At 40.9% G+C, this 15,000-nt stretch overlaps 1 protein-coding gene across 12 annotated transcripts in view; it reads left to right on the top strand.

The window, feature by feature from the left end:
• Nucleotides 1-15,000, top strand: part of dnmt3aa (DNA (cytosine-5-)-methyltransferase 3 alpha a) — a 135,378-nt gene that overhangs the window by 89,217 nt on the left and 31,161 nt on the right. For all 12 annotated transcript variants that reach the window (XM_036581110.1, XM_036581102.1, XM_036581109.1 and 9 more), the window contains 2 exons: nt 14,284-14,538; nt 14,918-15,000. The exon at nt 14,918-15,000 is cut by the window's right edge and continues 76 nt beyond it. In XM_036581110.1, coding sequence (XP_036437003.1) covers nt 14,284-14,538; nt 14,918-15,000 — 338 coding nt within the window. The remainder of the gene's footprint in view (nt 1-14,283; nt 14,539-14,917) is intronic.

Here is a 15,000-nt window from a genome sequence, read left to right as displayed (position 1 = left end):
TGAACCCAGAGATCGTATAGGAGGGTTAAAGTGGCTGAATTGGGAGTTATGTTCTCTCCCCTCACCATGTGGTGTGAACTATCAGTGGTTCTCACACTACTACAGATGTGGTTATGTTATGTTGGGGTCCTAAAGCAGAGGGACGTGTGTAGAATACTATAAAATTGCATGTTATAGTGACCTCAATATTGTCCAAAACAGCCAAAACAAATGTGTGTGAAATGTTGATGTTTGATATATATAACTGACCCCAAAAGAAATGTGTTCAGAACACTGACAACAAATTATGTTCATTTTATTTTTACCCAGTTGTCCCCATTCAATTAATAAAAGTCATTAAATATGATTAAATATTGTTTATTTCGAGATTTTAAACATTAAATGGGGCCGAACTGACCCCAGAGATAATATAGGAGGGTCAAAGTGGCTGAATTCACTCATTAGAAGGGATACCCTCAGACATATATCATATATTTTGCTGTGAGGATTTGATTGCATTCAGCCACGAGTGCGGTCAGGTACCGATGTTGGATGGTTTGGACATATATAGTGTCGATTTTGAAAAAACAGAGCAGTTACACACTCTCACGTACACCCTTTTAGAATGATAATGGCTTTAAGGTCACTTTGAGGTCGAGGTCATAGATCGCCCATGCCTGGGTCACGGTCATAAAGCACTCAGCTCTGGAGGCTCATAACAAAGGGTCAGAAGTCATGTGCCATCCCTGAGGTCAGGCGGTCAGAGGGCGCAGTGAGGTGACAGCAGGACAGGAGGAGGGTGTGAGGAGCAGCTTCGTCAGTGTGCAGCTTGTTTTCACCTACAGTCCAGTCACCCACGTCCAGTCAGAGTGACAGAGCGCAACTAGGCCGCTGACTGAGTAACTAAAACCTTATGTCATCATGCTAATAACATGTTTCTATAAACCTATTGATGAGAGTTTTGTGTCTTTTGCATTTGGTTTGGCTGGTTTTGCGCCGCAGCGGCTAAAGTGGACCAAATAACATGGGGGTGTATTTATTGGTCAGACATTTTGCATCAGTGTAATCACTCTGTAACTGTCACATGTACCACCAATATCCAGAGTGACTTACAAAAGTGGGTCCCACTTTAGATTGTCTCTAATAACTGTGTAGTTACATGTGAACAACGTATGCAACAACAATGTAACTACTAATAATTTAGTCACTGTTACAGATGGATTACAGAAGAACACCTTATGTTATTACACATCTGTATCAACTTCATTTTTGCCTCAGTGTATCTTAATAGTTGTAACAGCCTGTTCTCTCGCATGTAATTACACAAGGGTAATAACATAAATGGAATTACATTTGTAATCAGACTGTAACAGCTGTTTTCTTCAGTAAAAGGAAGTCTGTAATAACTTACATTAAAACATTACTGACACTGTATCTGACAGCTTTCCTAACATTTAGCTAGCATTTATGCTGCAAGTGCTGTGACACTGTAACCAGTTTCAGCTTTAAACCTCTCTGTAATGTGACAGAACAGCAGACGTCCCCTTATCTTACAATGTAACCACTGCATTATTACACAGTACCTATATAACAACTACACAGGAACTGTCCAGGTATTTTAAAGTGTAACTTTAACACTACACTACTGGAAAGTTCCTGTGTAGTTGGTATGTAAGTACAGTGTAATTACAGAACAGTATTAATCAATGCGGTGTGATTAGGTTACCTTGTTACAACACAGTTATTCCACAGTAATTGTGTAAAACAAATGTAGTGTTATGTAAAACATGCTTCCTTTTACTGCTGGAAAAGACTTCTGATCTGTACTGTATCAAAAAGATACACTTGAGGCAAAACTGAAGTTGATACACTTGTGTAATTACATAGGCTGTGCTTCTGTAATCCATCTGTAACTTTGATTGAAACGTCAGTAGTTGCAGTGTTGTTGCATATGTTATTCATGTGTAACTACACAGTTATTAGAGACACTTAATATAAAGTGGGACCCAAAAGTGCTTTGTTGTCTACTCAGAGAAAGTATCATCGCTAGTTACAAAGCCAGGCCTGAGCTCAGAAATAAAAGCCCATGTTGATACCCAGAGAAAAAGGAACAGACTTAAACACAGAGCAGTGCAATACATTTCAGTAAGTGCAGTACAATACATTACAGCAAATGCTTAACTCAGTGCTCACTTAAGTGCTGTATAAAGAGACGGTCTTCAGTCTGCGTTTGAAGACCACAAGAGACTCTGCTGTTCAGACAGCCAGTGGGAGTTCGTTCCACCACCTGGGCTCCAGGACAGAGGAAAGGCTTGACGCTTGTCTTCCACACATCTTAAAGGACGGCGGGTCAAGCCGAGCTGTACGTGAAGCTCGAAGGGCTGGAGGTACAGTTCGAGTTTCGGCCATTGCCATTAGGAGGGAGGGGCTGGTCCGTTTTTGGCTTTGTAGGCCACATCAGGGTTTTAAATCTGATGCGTGCAGCTACAGGACGCCAGTGAAGGGAGCGCAGCAGTGGAGTGGACCATCTAATATAAAATTATATAGACAGAGATCCACAGTTCAGTTGTTTCGATGCGGACTTGAATACAGACTGAACTAAAGAAATGTTAGGTCGAAACCAAGCAAGGTAGATTTGAAAGCGACCTTAGCGTAGCATAGCGCTGGACTGGACTCCAATATTTAACTGTCTGGATGTTCATTTGTTGAGTAGTTATTCGGTTTTTAATTTTGGGGGATTTGGATATTCTTTTTTTGTTTTTTGTTTTTTTAAATAAAGGCAAACTGTAAAGACTGTAATGTTCAGGGTTCTCTGGAGAAACTTAGATGACTTGAGGTTACAGTCCATTTTGAAGTTATTTTTAATTTGCCACCACTCCACCCACATTCAGGCTCTTAAATGAAAGTCCTTTTACCAGTGAACCTAAAACAGCCCAACATAAGCTTTTCCTTCGGTAAAAAAAAATGACTTACAACACAGTGTGAGGACACCACAGCACGTTTTGTTAGAGAGTGAAACGGTTCTTCAGACTGATGGAGAACGTGCTGTATATGGTCCAAAATAGAACCTTTTTGAAAAGGGTTCCATTTACACTCAAAAAAGATGCTTCTTCAAGGGTTCTTCGGTAAAGACAGTGGTCCTATATAGAACCATGAACACTCAAAGACCTCTTTGCATGGTTTAATAGTTCTTCACACGGTGAAATGGTTCTTCAGATAGATGGAAACTACTGTACTGTTCTGTATAGAACCAAAAAGGGTTCTGCTATAGTTATGATGTCAAGACTTTGCCTTTTTAGCGCCCTAAAGAAAGACACACCGTGAGACACAGAGAGAGAGAGAGAGAGAGAGGCTGGATGTAGAGTTCAGGGCAGGTTCTTTACACACCAGCTCAGATGTTATCAGCACGAAGAAACACAGCCGTCTGTGAAAAGACACATAAAGAATGTAAAGTGGACGTTTGTTTGGCCACTCTGTTTGTTTGAAAGGTGTCCTGTTCAGCGTGTCTGAATCAGAGCAAACTGCACAGAATAGAACAGCTATACAATACCAGAGCGTAGCTGAAGCGTATCAGTGCCTGTGAAAATACTGTATCTCTATATTTGTTTTTAGCTTTTCGTTTGTTTGTTTTCTCAACTCCTGCTCTCCTCTATACTGTGTAAGCATTTTGTGATGTATGGACCAATAGATATGATCCAAAATGACTTGGAGTACAATACTGAGTGTGTTTACATGCACGTAATAATCCGATAACTGCAGAAAATCAGATTTTGTCAGTAATCCGATCAACGCATTTGCATGCTCTTGAGTAATCAGATAATGTGAAACTCGGGTCTACATGAGTCAGACAGTAATCGGATTTCTGCTTTGCAACCAGCCAATAAACTCAGAAAAGAAGACGTGACGCAACGTAAAACCCAAACTTCATGCCGTGGCATTTTTTTAAACTTCACATAGCTTTACCTGAAAATATGAACATATATCATCTAGAAGATGAAGAATATTTAAATTCCTAATTTCGTCAAGCATGTATTTGGTTTCAGCATCGCTTTAAAAGTGTTTTGTTGTGTCTCGTGGCGACGCTGCTCGCTTGTTTCTGGTACCGCAGTCTGTTCTCACACATGCACAGACTGGGAAATCGGAAAGAAATCAGAGTAAGAGTTCACATGCACTGAGAAATCTGATTACTGAGCTAAAATCCAGGCTCTTTATCAGATTTCTCTATAGGATTTCTAGACCTCACTCTGATCTAAGAAATCGGAGTATGGTGTTTACATGACCATCTGAATAATCAGATAACTGTAGAAATCTGATTATGATCGGATTATTGAGTGGATGTAAACGCACTCACTGTTAAACTAACATACAGTAAAGTTTTCTTTTTCTTGTACAGTCACTCTTTCAGTACACATAGCGTCATACCATTACCTCATAACCCCCTTATAACTCTTAGTATTTTCTAAGAGTTACATTAAAGAGACCCTCTGGCCAGAATGAAACTTTAACCATTGCTTCATCTGTTGTGAACTTGATGGTTCTTCAAGGGTTCCTTAGTAAAGACAGTAGTCCTATATAGAACCATGAGCGCTCAAATAACTCTTTGCATGGTTTAATAGTTCTTCGCATGGTGAAATGGTTCTTCAGATAGATAGAGAATGTGTTGTATATGGTCCTATATAGAACCTCTTTGAAAAGGGTTCTATATACACTCAAAAAAGATGGTTCTTCAAGGGTTTTTTAATAATGACAATGGTTCTATATAGAACCATGAACATTCATAGAATCACTTGCATGCGTTACTGGTGAAAAGGTTCTTCAGATTGAAGGAGAATGTGTTGTATATGGTCCTATACAGAACCTCTTTGAAAAGGGTTCTATATACACTCAAAAAAGGATGGTTCTTCAAGGATTCTTTGGTAGAGACAGTGGCTGTAAATATATGCATGAACACTCAAAGAACCATTTCTATGCTTAAAGGGCTCTTTGCATGGTGAAAACGTTCTTCAGATTGATTGAGATAGCACCAAAAAGGGTTCTGCTAGTCAAGCTTGTGAGAATAGAAGAACGCTTTTTGGTGCTACACAGAAACCTTTCCAAAAAGGTTCTATATAGAACCACTTACAACGCACTCTCAATCAGCTTGAGGAAGCATTGCACCATGCAAAGAACCACTTAATCATGGAGTGTTCATGGTTCTATATAAACGAACTGTCTTTACTAAAGAACCCTTGAAGAACCATCGTTTTAATAGCGAAGTTCTGGGCCTGGACACCCATTAACAGATGTTACGTTGCTTTTTTAAGGATGTTTGTTACCCTGTGTGGAGTTACTATTTCAGAGATTTTTCTAGGGCTGTTTGCTGAGAGACGGCGAGACTCTTGCTGTTTAGGTTAAAGTAAGACAATGCTGTCTTTCTTCCTTTCCTTCTTCCTTTCTTTCTTTCTTACTCCCCACCTTCACTCCCTCTGCCCCCCCCCGCTCCCTCTCCCTCTCTCTCTCTCTCTCACTCTGTCTCAGGTCAGAGGTCAGCGTAGTGTAAATGTTGGTAGAACAGCAGCGTCTCTGTTCTCCTGTGAGCTGCACTGGAGCTCATTCTATAGGCTGCTGTAGCTGTAACACAACCCCAGCTGAACCCAGCCAGCACCTCCACATAACCCCCATATACAACACACACACACACACACACACACGCACACACACACACACACACGCGCACACACATGCACATCCCATTTGCAAGCATTCCTCTAAGTAGATAGAAATAACAGATATGGGTTTAACGTGTTTTTGTATTTGTGCTTAGAAGCCTTAGAAAAGGTAGTTACATATGTTTATAAAACGGATCGTTCCGGTTCTAAAATCTGATTGGCTGAGCCGCATTTGAAGCCGTTGTAAAATCCACAATATACGTATGATCGCCTCACAGCGACTCAATTGTGTCTCACTGCGCCACGGCACGAAAAACCCTTGTGCTGTTAATGGAATAACCTTTGACTCTAATGCTGCTCACATAGAGCACCGAGTGTACTGATGAAGTTAGAACCTGTTTTTTGTTTAAACTGAGGGGCTGACAACTTATGTTCTTATCTAGAACTAGGCTGGTCAGCTGGCTAACAGGCTAAAATGTAGCAAACATGCTAAACAACTCCGTCATTAATATCACAGGTTTGAATAAAAGTATTTACGGTATGATTCACCGTAAAATGGCAGAATAAAAGTCTAAAAAATGTCACTTGAACGTCTCACACACTTCAAATGTCCGTGTTTCAGTCAGAGGTTGTGTCAAACCCAGGCTGAACCCCAAACGGCTCTGTACTCCCTAAATAGTGTCCTAGCTATGAAGGTTTAGAAGTTCTAGCTTCTACAGCCAAACAGTGCATCATTTATTGAGTGTGGATTTCTTAGCTGTGTTTTGCTCTGTTGGGCTGCAGGATCCAGTTTATGTAGTGCACTATGTAGGGAGCAGGGAGCCGTTTGATATTCAGCCGAAGCATGAGAGGGGGGCACCACCGGATGGGTGCTCAATAACACTCGCGGTGTTAATTTAGTGACCAAAAAGTACTTATAAAGCGAATGTGTTTGCATTAAACAGTGCTGTGTTATCATATGTTCTTTATTATACAACAAAAAGTTAAAAAGTTTATGAAATGACCGCAGTGTACAGCGATGGGTGACCAAACGTTCTTCTCCTCACTCAGCAGTCCATTGTTGCTTGGCAACGATACTGCACTCTAAAGGAACTACATTTCTTGCCGGAATCCTTGTTTATGGCGATTATTATTAATAATAACTTAAATTATTTTTTTATAATTATGTATTTTATCATATTTTATGTTGGCCATTGTTTTATAAAAGCGATAAGCCACTTGAGGCTGGGCGTTACTGCGTTTTTATCACGGGGGAGTTTTACTTTGCTTCGCGTCGTGCCTAAGAACACCCTTCCTGTGATGACAACTCACAGACTCTTGTCCCTTATTGCTTCAACAGTACATGTGGGACACATTACTAATATACTAGATACTTACATATATACAGTACTGTGCAAAAGTCAGAGACGATCAGTCAAACCACCAATTAAGTACAAATTACAAATTCTTCTTATTTTTATTATTATTATTTTCATTATATTAGATAATGCACTTGCATAGTGAAGGGGAAAGTTAGTGAAAAAACTGAGAATTAATAAATGATTAAAAGCTCCAGAGAAAATGTGGCTCCTAACAACCACCTGGAAGAGCTGGTAGACACCAAAACTGCCCCAACAGCACTTAAAGCTTTCATCTCTGAGAGAGAGGAGAAAATCAAGCTGCTTCAGATCTGAAAACATCCACAGGTGTTTCTGTCCATCCTTCCACTGTGAGAAGACGACTCAGCGCTGTGGGTCTGAAAGGATGTGTAGCTGTCAAGAAGAACCTCACTGAGAAAAGGAGACGGACACACCAAACAAAGAAGCTGCTGGTGTTCTCGGAACAATGGATCACATGAGTTCTGAGAAACAGAAAAAGAAACCAGCTTCTAAGACTGAACTTTGGAGGCGTGTCTGCAGATTCTTTGAGGAACTGAAAGTGAGTCTCCTGAAAAGAATGGAAGCTGGAATAAAGGGAAAGAGCGACTCACTAAATACTGAACAATGTATATTATATGTAGTTGTTCATAAATCATGCTGCTTAATGGCTGTTTTGACTGGAAATGAAATACAGAGATATTTCACATATTACACACACACACACACACACACACATATATGTATATATGTATATATATATATATATATATATTGTGTGTGTGTGTGTGTGTGTGTGTGTGTGTGTTGCATTTGTGCATTTCAGTTTCACAAAGTTGTCAGTTGGCTGTGTCAATCTTATTCATTTATTCCACTGCACTGCTGGACCAGTGCTGTGTGAGTGTGTGTGTGTGTGTGTGTGTGTGTGTGTGTGTGTGTGTGTGTGTGTGTGAGTGTGTGTGTGTGTGTGTAAACATATTTCCCCTGAGTGAGCTGTTATTAATTAGCTGTGTAGCTGTGTTCCTGTGTATACAGTTTAAATGGAGTGTGAACAGAGCGTAATGTAGACCTACGCAGGAAATGAAGTATACGCGCTGCTTTGAAACTCTGTAAAAGACTGCATTTCCCAGGGTGCACTGGGCAGCATGCCAGAGACTGCTGGGTAATCACTCCAGTACGTCTACTCTGTCGTCATGGAGACTCCACTGGAACCAGCCTGAAGTAGTACCTCAGTGGAGTGTGTGTGTGTGTGTGTGTGTGTGTGTGTGTGTGTGTGTGTGTGTGTGTGTGTGTGAGTGATTTGTGTAAGTGAGTTTGAGTATGATACAATATGATGGACAGTCTATTGAAGCAGTATATTGGACAGTATAATGCAGCAGTATAGTGGACGGTATAATAAAACAGTATTACAGACAGTATAGTGAATAGTATAATGCAGCAGTATAGTGAAGCAGTATAGTGAACAGTATAGTGAAGCAGTATAGTGAACAGTGTAATGAGGCAGTACAGTGAAGAGTATAACGAGGCAGTACAGTGAAGAGTATAATGAGGCAGTATAGTGAACAGTATAATGAGGCAGTATAGTGGACAGTATAATGAGGCAGTATAGTGAACAGTATAATGAGCCAGTATAGTGGACAGTATAATGAGGCAGTATAGTGAAGAGTATAATGAGGCAGTATAGTGGACAGTATAATGAGGCAGTATAGTGGACAGCGCACTCAAGCAGTAGAATGGACAGATCATTTCTGGCAAGTCTTGATCTCCAGTAAACCTGTGTGTACATCTGTTTTTTTCTGTAAGTAAATAAATGCAGATGTGCATTTGTCTTTGACATTGAGAGAGAGAGAGAGAGAGAGAGTGTGTGTGTGTGTGTGTGTGTGTGTGTCTCCTCTTCTCTGTCAGTGAGTAAATGCAGATGCACAGTTTTGAGTGTGTGTGTGTGTGTGTTGTGTGTGTGTATTATGTATGCCCGTATATGTGTATTGTATGCTGTGTGAGGGATGGAGAAATGGAGGGATGATTAAGGAAGTGAAGAGGGGAGAGGATGGATGGGTGGAATGAATAAAAGGATTTACAGTAGATACCAGCTTGTGTGTGTCTGTGTGTGTGTTTCCCACATGTTGCAGTTAAGTTGTGGTTAATACAGAGTTCCTCATTGAAGTTCACATCAAACCAGTATTTCATTCAGACTGTATGTGTTTGTAGAGTGTGTAGAAGCATAAATTATGCTGGCTAAATTACAACATGTGTGAGTGTTTGTGTGTGTGTGTGTGTGTGTGTGTGTGTGTGTGTGTTTGTTGTAATGTAATTCTTTCTTGCTAAGTCACATCCCTAAGTCAAAAGTGTGTGTAGCCTCTATTCTTCTTATTCTTATTGTTATTATTATTAATATTGTTATTTTTCTGTTGTTGTTGTTGTGTAATTAGCTCATTAATGAATTCATATGTGTATACATTTACATGGATGTCTCTAGTTGAAAACACACTGCAGACTTTTAACTGAGTTGGTCTTTAGACTAAAGTTCTTTTACGGTACTTCAGAATAAAGGGCTCTAACTGCTCACCATGTGGCCATGAGGGACCAGGGATGCAGCCTCACTTCCTGCTCTCAAATGCAGGGGTGTGGCTAAAATAAGGCACCGCCTACAGACTAAAACTCTGTGTTTCAGTGGTGACATGAAAGCGTGGGACAGCTTCTCTGAATAAAGCTTTTTATTTAAAAATTATCATCTTAATAATAATAATAATAATAATAATAATAATCTAAATATTTCTTTTGCAGGATTTTATAAAGATTTTTTTTATTTAAAAAATACAAAAAACTATTATCTTCACTTAGGGGTTGGGGTGAAATTAATACTTATTTTGTTGGGTTTTTTTCATTTTTTTAAAAGAGTATTATTTACATTTAGGGGTTATGGTGAAAATAATACTTTCTTGTTTTTTTCACACTGGGGTTGGTCGTTTAGTAAGGTCAAAGGTCAAATGGTAAGCTCAGTGACCTTGCTGTCAAACTGCAAACTGGAGAAGAGTCAAAAGGGGCCAGAACTGTCTAAACCAATCAGATCGAAGCACAAAGACTCTCAGCCAATCAGAAACAAGCTGGTCTGGTTAATTATCCGCTCAAAAGAGTAATGTAGTTTCTTCTTTTTCTCTCTCTCTCTCTTTTTGTTCTGTCTCTCTGTCCTCTATCTTTCTCTCTTCTGTCTCTCTCTCTCTCTCTCTGTTCTGTCTCTCTGTCTCTCTTTCTCTCTTCTGTCTCTCTCTCTCTCTCTCTGTTCTGTCTCTCTGTCTCTCTCTCTCTCTCTTCTGTCTCTCTCTCTCTGTTCTGTCTCTCTGTCTCTCTATCTTTCTCTCTTCTGTCTCTCTCTCTCTCTGTTCTGTCTCTCTGTCTCTCTCTCTCTTCTGTCTCTCTCTCTCTGCTCTGTCTCTCTATCTTTCTCTCTTCTGTCTCTCTCTCTCTGTTCTGTCTCTCTCTGTCTCTCTTCTTTCTTCTCTGTCTCTCTCTATCCCTCTCTCTTCTGTCTCTCTCTGTGTTCTGTCTCTCTGTCTCTCTGTCTCTCTTTCTCTGTTTCTTCTCTCTTCTGTCTCTCTCTGTCTCTCTCTTTTTCTCTATTCCCTCCTCTCTATCTCTCCATCCTCTGTCTCTGTCTCTCTCTCTGTCTCTTCTCTGTCTTTCTCCTCTTTTTTCTTTCTTCTCTCTCTCTGTCTCTCTATCATTCTGTCTCTTTCTTTCTGCATTTCTCTATATATATCATTCTCTCTATCTTTGCTGTCTCTTCTTTCTTTGCTGTTTACACTCTTCTTTGTCTCTTTCCCTCTCTATCACGCTCTCTGTCTTTGTCTACCACCCTATCTATTAGGGGTGGGGGGGGGTCGATTCTTAGATGCATCGCGATGCGGACGTGAACGATTCTGAATCGATTCACAAATGTCAAAAATCGATTTTCTAAATATTTAATTTATACCGTAATGTTGACGGAACGCAAAAGGCGGAACTTGGAAGTGGGTAAGTGCAGCGCCCGGACAGTCTGTGGGGCACATAACAAAACACAACTGGATGAGCGAGAAATCCGACCGGCTCCCTCTGCATTAAAGCCAGGTTAGGTCAGGAGTCACAACACAAATGATAAGAAGAGCCATTTTGACCTTTCAACAAAAATCAAACCACCTTGGAAGCCACAACATTTAATGTCCAGTATGTCTCAGTGTGTGCTGATGTCCCAGTATAGACTAAACAATATAAACGAAAACACAGACTTACCTTGCTCTGCTTTAAGCTTCGCCTACAGCCACTTTCCTCCCAACTCCGCCAGAAAACTTTTCCTCAAAAGTAGATCATCTTGTAAAATGTCACTCAACGTTCAACTGTTTTACGAGACTTAAGTTCGAATTTTCCCGTTCCACCTTAAATTCTGACTGAGGCGCCAAATGTAAATGCGGCACCATTTAAGGTGGACCAGATTTAACATACCAGGAAACCGACTGCGCTGCTTATAAATGCGAATAAGTCCATTCGTCTCCAAATGTTTGTCTTAAATCTCTCTTTGCCTGTTCGTTAGCTGCACGCCAGCCAGACTCTCTGCGTGGGTATGTGACCTGCAGTCTGCACGCCAACCTTCAGGGTTATAAGGTGGTGAATTAGCAGCGTTTAAGACCATCTAAAATTAAAACAGCGTTAGAACCTGGACGAGAGCCATACTATATGTAAGTTGTGTCACACTAAACTAAAATATTTTGGAAACGACAAACATGAGAAACCATATTACGTTTCCACCCGTTTTCCGTCCGGTTGTAGTTGCTGCCAACCAGAGGACCATTGAGCAAGTGATGTCAAAGTTTCCACCCAACTAAGAGGCGAATTACAAACTCGATCGCCACTTTTATTACCAAGGGTTTGCGTCTGTACTCAGTCTTTGAGAACCAGGGCTTTCACGCTATGTTGGACACTTTGGAGCCGGCGTCCAGTCTCGAAGACCCCACTCTCTCTACAACGAGAGCAAAACCGAAGTTACTGTTTCTCACTGTCCTCTCTTTGTTATTCTCTCTCTTTATCCTCTCTCTTTCTTGCTCTCCGTATTCTCTCTCTATCATTTTCTCTTTTCTTTCTTGTTATCTTTCTCTCTCTTTTTCTCTGTCCTCCTCTCTCTATTTCTTACTTTGTTTTTTCTCTTTTCTGTCTTTCTCTGTCTTCTGTCTCGCTTATTGTCTTTCTTCCTCTGTCTCTCTGCATCTCCTTCTCCCTCTCACACACGCAAACACAACAGACTTACAGTCATGATTGTTTTCTTCCGTTACACAAACAGAATGTTTTCTATCACACAGATATGCAACACACACCCACAGGCGGTCTCCTCGTTTGTCCTCTGTTAGCTGCGTGTTGTGTGTGTGTTCGTGTGTGTGTGTGTGTGTGTGTGTATCGAGATGACAGTAAACACCTGTACGCTCAGGCTACATTTCCACTGTAGCTGAAAAATCAATATTTACCCTACTGAGGCTTTCAGAGAGAGACACTTTCAGAGAGAGAGAGACTTTGAGAGAGAGAGAGACTTTCAGAGAGAGAGACATTCAGAGAGAGAGAGACTTTCAGAGAGAGAGACATTCAGAGAGAGAGAGACATTCAGAGAGAGAGAGACTTTCAAAGAGAAATAGAGACTTTCAGAGAGAGACACTTTCAGAAAGACAGTCTTGCAGAGATGCTTTGAGAGTGACACTCTTTGTGAGACACATTCAGAGACAGAGGCACTTTCTACACACACACACACACACATATACATACATATATATATATATATATATATATATATATATATATATATAAGACCAGACAGTAAAAACACACATATACACACATTTCTTACACTCTCTATATCTTTCTTCATCACTCTCTCTTTCTCTGTCTCTTTCTCTCATACACTCTGTCTCCATTGCTCTCTCTCTGATTCTTTCTCTTTTATCTCTCTCTCTCTCTCCCCTCTTTCTCTCTTATCTGTATCTCTACCTCTCTCTCTCTCGCTTACACACAGATTGTATGCAGAGTCTATTGTTTCACTGAAAAATGAGTTGGGGGAAAAAGTGCTGCTGCTTTTGGCACAGTCCCAACTGAAGTGTGTTTTGATTTAGCTAAAAGCCTCTGTCAGTCCAGCAGAGCACTGCCCTGTTCCTGTGTGTGTGTGTGTGTGTGTGTGTGTGTTTGTGTGTGTGTGTGTGTGTGTGTGTGAACTCACTGAACTCATCTCTGTAGCACTGTTTTGTTTTGTTTTTCTTTTTTTGGAGGGAACAGCATTATCGCTGCCAGACTAATTATGCTACAAAGACATACGGAAGTAAATAATAATGTAATAACAACAATAATAATATAATAATAACAAACTCAGGTCCACAAGACAGCAGAATTTATTAATAGTTGTAAATCTGTTTCTGTTTAAGGGTCATATTAGTGTTGCTTTTCTGTTCATGAGTGTTTCTGAACTTGAAGACTTTTCAAACATTGAAGTGTGAAGTGTTTCTGGAGGATGAATATATAAAGGGAAGCTAATGACCTGTGTCGTAGTCTGGGAAAAAAAAATGTACACAGCACCCCCCAACCCTCCCCACCCCCCCACCCCAAATGTTGTCCATCAGTCAAGGCCTGTTTGTCTGAAGTTTGCCTCTTTAGTTTTAGCACTGGAGCTACGAGGCTAATATTAGTGATACGTAATGGAAGCTTATTCACTCTCAGAAAAAAAACTATGAAACCGTCACTGGGGCAGTGCCCCTCTTGTCACTGGGGTGGGACCCTCAAGGGTCCATCTCAGTACCTTTACTCAGGGAACATAACTGAACCATAATCCACTGAAATGATATGTTCTAAGCTGTACTGACTCCACACACCCCGTCTCGTCTCCAGGACTTTATTTTACTGTTCTGTTTTAAATCATTCGGTTATGAAAAGGTACAAATACAAACTTTTCACCTGGAAAAACTTATTTAAGGTTCACAATCAGACCTTAAAACCACTGTTGGAGCTTTGAGGGAACATTTACACTGTTTGTACCTTGATGAAAGAAAAATGTACCTGAACAGAACCTTTATTTCCAACAGTGTACCCAACCAATTAGCCTCACTCATCCCTAAATCATCACACATTTGTCTCAAACCTTGTTGAGTTGTTAAATAATCTCTAACAGACTCGCTTATATGGTGTCAGACAATATGTGACATAATGTTACCTAGAAACACGAACAGACGTACAAACGAAATTGGTCTCCAAAACACACAGTGCAGCCTTAACTCATCTGTGTCCATCTGTGTCTAAAGGAAGAAAAGAAGGCCCACGAGGTGGAGCCAACGATGAACGACAGCATGGCGGACCAATCCGGAGACGAAGCTCAGAAGAAGGAGGAGCAGCCCGTCATCAGTCTCCCGCCCACTCCCACCCCTCAGACTCCGCCCCCTCAGCAACAGCACACAGACCCCGCCTCCCCCACCGTTGCCACGACGCCTGAACCCGTTCCCGTCGCCTGCAGCAACAAAAGCCTACGCAGGTCTTGCGAGGCGGAGCCAGAGTACGAGGTACGTTTCCATTTCTTTCATTTGGCTTGAATGACAGAAACATATTCGAAGATGCTTCGAGGACGTTTGGCGTTCACTTCTTTGCACTAGAGCTATGAGGCTAATGTAGCTAACATGTAATGGAAGCTTATACCCCACTAACCAACATTGCAGGGTAAAAAGTACAACAGTATATTACATAATTAATTGGATAATACATACATACATACATACATCATCTAAACCGCTTATCCTTCTGGGTCGCGGTGGGGTGCTGGAGCCTATCCCAGCTGTCATTGGGCAGAAGGCAGGATACACCCTGGACAGGTCGCCAGTCCATCACAGGGCTAATTGGATAATAAAAATAAATAATAATAAAATAATTTTGTGTGTGTGTAAGGATGGCCGTGGGTTTGGGATTGGCGTGCTGGTCTGGGGGAAGCTGCGGGGTTTCTCCTGGTGGCCCGGCCGCATCGTGTCCTG

This window comes from Colossoma macropomum, unplaced genomic scaffold (genome assembly GCF_904425465.1).
Source record: "Colossoma macropomum unplaced genomic scaffold, Colossoma_macropomum, whole genome shotgun sequence".
NCBI lineage: Eukaryota > Metazoa > Chordata > Actinopteri > Characiformes > Serrasalmidae > Colossoma > Colossoma macropomum.
This window is presented reverse-complemented; position numbering and strand designations above follow the sequence as displayed.